The 5,000-nt window shown below is 45.8% G+C and overlaps 1 protein-coding gene across 3 annotated transcripts in view; it reads right to left on the bottom strand.

Moving 5' to 3' along the window:
• The window catches only part of col5a1 (procollagen, type V, alpha 1), a 164,316-nt gene that overhangs the window by 108,731 nt on the left and 50,585 nt on the right, over nt 1-5,000 (bottom strand). For all 3 annotated transcript variants that reach the window (XR_005131635.1, XM_037546017.1, XM_037546018.1), the window contains exons 3-4: nt 4,449-4,662; nt 1,627-1,789 (exon numbers count right to left, since the gene is read on the bottom strand). Coding sequence is in view for 2 of the 3 variants with exons in the window: in XM_037546017.1 (XP_037401914.1) it covers nt 1,627-1,789; nt 4,449-4,662 (377 nt within the window). In the remaining variant the exon portion in view is untranslated. The remainder of the gene's footprint in view (nt 1-1,626; nt 1,790-4,448; nt 4,663-5,000) is intronic.

The raw sequence follows: 5,000 nt of genomic DNA, 5'->3' as shown, positions 1-5,000 counted from the left end.
ACTGTAACACTGATACATACAAGCTCAAATGTATGTGAATGTCTGTTACAAGCTTCATATGAAACACATGCACTGACTTTTACAAGCTGTCTGTCTTTAATCTAGCATGAATAGTTTAATTACTACTAGAATTTCAGAGAAATTGAGAATTTTTTGACATTTATGGCCTGAAATGAAGGTCTAGCTGTAATAGTCATGGCTCACCACTGTGTTTCACACACACACACATACACACACACTCATGCAAACACAGACTCGGGCACACACCACAAACTGTAATCACTCTTCCTAATTGGCACTCTTCCTAACTGGCAAGTGTCGAGTGAAGCCACTACATTTCCACAAGTACAAGCTAAACACACAGACATGCTTTCACACCTGCACTCTACAAGTATAGGTGAGGGCATCTGGCACTCTTCAATCTCTGCAGAGACACCTTCACACCACCCCGCTAAAGGCTAACACACCCACACACACACCAAGAGCCTGTGAAAGATCGCCATAAGAAGCGGCAGTTAGCGCCAGCCGCAGACAGCATGCCGTAATAGTGTATCGTTTTTATTATTCCATTCTAGGCTTTCAGTGATTTTCCTGCTGTGGCCACCAGATTTGGGACCGAATTTTTGGCTTCAGTGGTCCACACGACCGTAACTAGAGGTGAAAGGCGGCTAAAATTACTGTCCTGACTTTACAAGAGAAAATGTGACCTCCACAAAGGCGATAAATAGTCTGTGATCCTTACACAGCTTCCCTCTGAACTCCTGGTCCCGCTTAAACTGGCAGAAAGCTACCGGGTTTCTCATACTCAGCCCCTCTGCCTATTCTGGAGCGTCTCAAAGCATTTAACAGCACAGAAGCCCACCGGCTCGTCACGTCAAGGTGGGTAAAGGATCCCATGGCGCTGAATAAACAGGAGATAAACTCTTATCACAGGCGGGAAATGGCTTCAGCTAATCAAGACAGATGTGATCAATGCTGGCCTTCAGAGAACTTTAGCTGACGTTAACAGCTGAGAGATGAACAGTCGTCCCCCTAACGGAGCTGCGGACTGCCGGTATAGCTTTACTCTCTGTTTCTGATTTAAATGAGGTTTGAATGGAGAAACAAAGGTTAAATATCAGCGGACGGAAAACGACGTCGTGTCTCGGCAGACGTGACTCCGTAAGTTTGCTGGTGCAGTTAGCTCAGAGCTCAGCTCCAGTCCTGAAACCCCTGCCCTGCATAACTGGTTTCCTGGTTAAAATTCCTGATCTTATTAGCTGATTAATCCCTTCTGGAGCTGAACGAGGCGTGAACAGCAGAGAAACGCTAAACTATGCAGTGCAGTGGCTCCAAACCTGGAGTGAAAACACTGAATTAAAGGTCTGTGGGTCTCTCGTCTCTCGGCTTCTGTCGCGTCTTGCCATCGCAGTCACTCCCTGATTCGGCCCTCGACCTTGAGGCGGCTATACAGCGTGACATCACGCAAAACACGAGAATAGAATAACAGCTCAAATGTTCAAATACTACACAACAACAAGAGACCACGAGAAGACGAAACACACCACTGTTCAGTCGTTTAAAACCCTGATCTGGCTCTGCACCATCACTTGCTGCACGAGGAAGGGAGGGAGGCGGCGGTCTTACCTCGAACACCTCCTCGTCCAGGATGCGCGTGCCGAACACTATGATGCCTTTGGTGTCGATGACGGGGTTTGGGCTCCGTGTTAACGCGCGCGTTGTCTTCTTCTTACAGTCCACGATCATCGTTATGCTCTGCTTATGGACACTGATCGCCACACGATGCCATCTGCACACAAAACAGGCATAAAATGGTCAACCTGTGCCCCCCGCGAGACGCAGAGAGGACAGGACAAAGTTTTGGATGAATTAAACATTAAACAGTTTGAATGAAAACTAACGTCTGATGTAAACAAGCCAGCAGTGACTAACAGCAGTAGTCTCGAGAGGGAGCTTTCCCAGTTTAAAGACAAGGAAAACCCTCTGATGATGTATCTTGAAGGTGGGAGGAGCTTTAGAGAACCTGCTCTGTGGTGGATTATGATTCTTCAGCTGAAAACCACAACAGGCTAAAGGCTAAAGTCAGAGCTGGGCTATGAGGAGTCTGGCCACTTCCTATTTCCCCCGTTATATCAGAAACAGGCCTGCTGAACAGCAGAGGGCGCCCGCGAGCGAATCCTCAGTGAATGGGAGTGAATGGAGCTCAACGCTAAAAACGAAGAGTTTAAAATAGCCTCTAATGACTCGCCCAGAACTTTCCTTTCATCTTACACAGCAGAAAGATGAGCTTCACTGAAAAAGCAGAGAAATCTCTCCTCTATGTTTCCTTTATTCTACAGTAAACGGGTTCGGGAGCAGGAGGCGGGCTTTGCTGCTACTGAGAGCTGATTGGTTAGAGATACTGCTACTGAGAGCTGATTGGTTAGTGTTACTGCTACTGAGAGCTGATTGGTTAGAGTTACTGCTACTGAGAGCTGATTGGTTAGCGTTACTGCTACTGAGAGCTGATTGGTTAGTGTTACTGATACTGAGAGCTGATTGGTTAGAGTTACTGCTACTGAGAGCTGATTGGTCAGTGTTACTACTACTGAGAGCTGATTGGTTAGAGTTACTGCTACTGAGAGCTGATTGGTTAGTGTTACTGCTACTGAGAGCTTATTGGTTAGAGTTACTGCTACTGAGAGCTGATTGGTTAGAGTTACTGCTACTGAGAGCTGATTGGTTAGAGTTACTGCTACTGAGAGCTGATTGGTTAGTGTTACTGCTACTGAGAGCTTATTGGTTAGAGTTACTGCTACTGAGAGCTGATTGGTTAGCGTTACTGCTACTGAGAGCTGATTGGTTAGTGTTACTGCTACTGAGAGCTGATTGGTTAGTGTTACTGCTACTGAGAGCTGATTGGTTAGTGTTACTGCTACTGAGAGCTGACTGGTTAGAGTTACTGCTACTGAGCGCTGATTGGTTAGAGTTACTGCTACTGAGCGCTGATTGGTTAGCGTTACTGCTACTGAGAGCTGATTGGTTAGCGTTACTGCTACTGAGAGCTGATTGGTTAGCGTTACTGCTACTGAGAGCTGATTGGTTAGAGTTACTGCTACTGAGCGCTGATTGGTTAGAGTTACTGCTACTGAGAGCTGATTGGTTAGCGTTACTGCTACTGAGAGCTGATTGGTTAGTGTTACTGCTACTGAGAGCTGATTGGTTAGCGTTACTGCTACTGAGAGCTGATTGGTTAGCGTTACTGCTACTGAGAGCTGATTGGTTAGTGTTACTGCTACTGAGAGCTGATTGGTTAGAGTTACTGCTACTGAGAGCTGATTGGTTAGCGTTACTGCTACTGAGAGCTGATTGGTTAGCGTTACTGCTACTGAGAGCTGATTGGTCAGTGTTACTGCTACTGAGAGCTGATTGGTTAGTGTCACTGCTACTGAGAGCTGATTGGTTAGTGTTACTGCTACTGAGAGCTGATTGGTTAGTGTTACTGCTACTGAGAGCTGATTGGTCAGCGTTACTGCTACTGAGAGCTGATTGGTCAGTGTTACTGCTACTGAGAGCTGATTGGTTAGTGTTACTGCTACTGAGAGCTGATTGGTCAGCGTTACTGCTACTGAGAGCTGATTGGTTAGTGTTACTGCTACTGAGAGCTGATTGGTCAGTGTTACTGCTACTGAGAGCTGATTGGTCAGTGTTACTGCTACTGAGAGCTGATTGGTTAGTGTCACTGCTACTGAGAGCTGATTGGTTAGTGTTACTGCTACTGAGAGCTGATTGGTTAGAGTTACTGCTACTGAGAGCTGATTGGTTAGCGTTACTGCTACTGAGAGCTGATTGGTTAGTGTTACTGATACTGAGAGCTGATTGGTTAGTGTCACTGCTACTGAGAGCTGATTGGTTAGTGTTACTGCTACTGAGAGCTGATTGGTTAGAGTTACTGCTACTGAGAGCTGATTGGTTAGTGTTACTGCTACTGAGAGCTGATTGGTTAGTGTAACTGCTACTGAGAGCTGATTGGTTGGTGAGCGGAGCAGCTCATTGGCTGTTCGCGCTCACTGATGTAATGAACGTACATGAGGCACCGTTTTAAACTCTTAACTCGAGTTTAAAAGCTCTTAAAAACATAACAGTGGTGTTGAGATGTTGTACGCTGCTCTGTGCTCAGGCTATGAGTGAATTCTTTTAAAACTGTTTAATCATTTATAAACTATGATTTCACTCAAATGCTTCGCATTAACCCAGTCATTTTGCTCTCACTCAGGAGCGCCCTCTTTAGTTGGAGGCTGGTCAGCTTAGCATCAAAATAAGACACAAGAGTCTCCTTCACGCCAAAATATCTGTATGTTATAGACCAAGAGTTCTCGGTCTGTATTTAGCCCTTTGTGGGGACCTAAAATCCCCAGTTTGATAGGAAAGCAGGAACATTTTGTAAAGCGTGTGCATATGTGTCGTACTTTCCGTCGGCCAGGTTGACCCCTCTGAAAAGCGGGTAATCCTCTGGGCCTGGTTTGCCCAAGTGGTCTTCGTACAGGAAGACTGGAGAGCGGCCCACCTCCAGGCCCAGCTGCTGGATGCCCTGCTCGTTATAAATGGACAGCAGGAACGACTGGCTGCCCTTGTTGGGCCGCACTGTGGCCAGGATGGAGAAATCCTCCGGGAACACCGATGCTGTAGAGGGACAGAGAGGCAGAGAGAAAGAGAATATCAGAACAACAGCAAACAATAGCATCAAAGCATCAGTGTTACATGTGTGTGCTTGTACATTACAGCTGCAGGTTTTTAGTTTTTGGCATAATTTGAAAGTATTTTCTCTCCTTTATATTGTGGGGAAATTTCAAGATGAATGGACTAAAAGAAACAGCTTACAATGACTTGGAAAAATGTCCGGTTCCATTGACTTATATTAAAAGTAAAGTAAGTGAGTTTATATGGAATGTTGATGATGGGAAACAGTGGAAAATCTGGAATAATGAGTTTTCTTTGGGGACTATTTTGCCGCACAGCGC

Source organism: Pygocentrus nattereri, chromosome 16 (genome assembly GCF_015220715.1).
Source record: "Pygocentrus nattereri isolate fPygNat1 chromosome 16, fPygNat1.pri, whole genome shotgun sequence".
NCBI lineage: Eukaryota > Metazoa > Chordata > Actinopteri > Characiformes > Serrasalmidae > Pygocentrus > Pygocentrus nattereri.
Note: the sequence above shows the minus strand (reverse complement) of the source record. Positions and strands in the feature narration are given on the sequence as shown.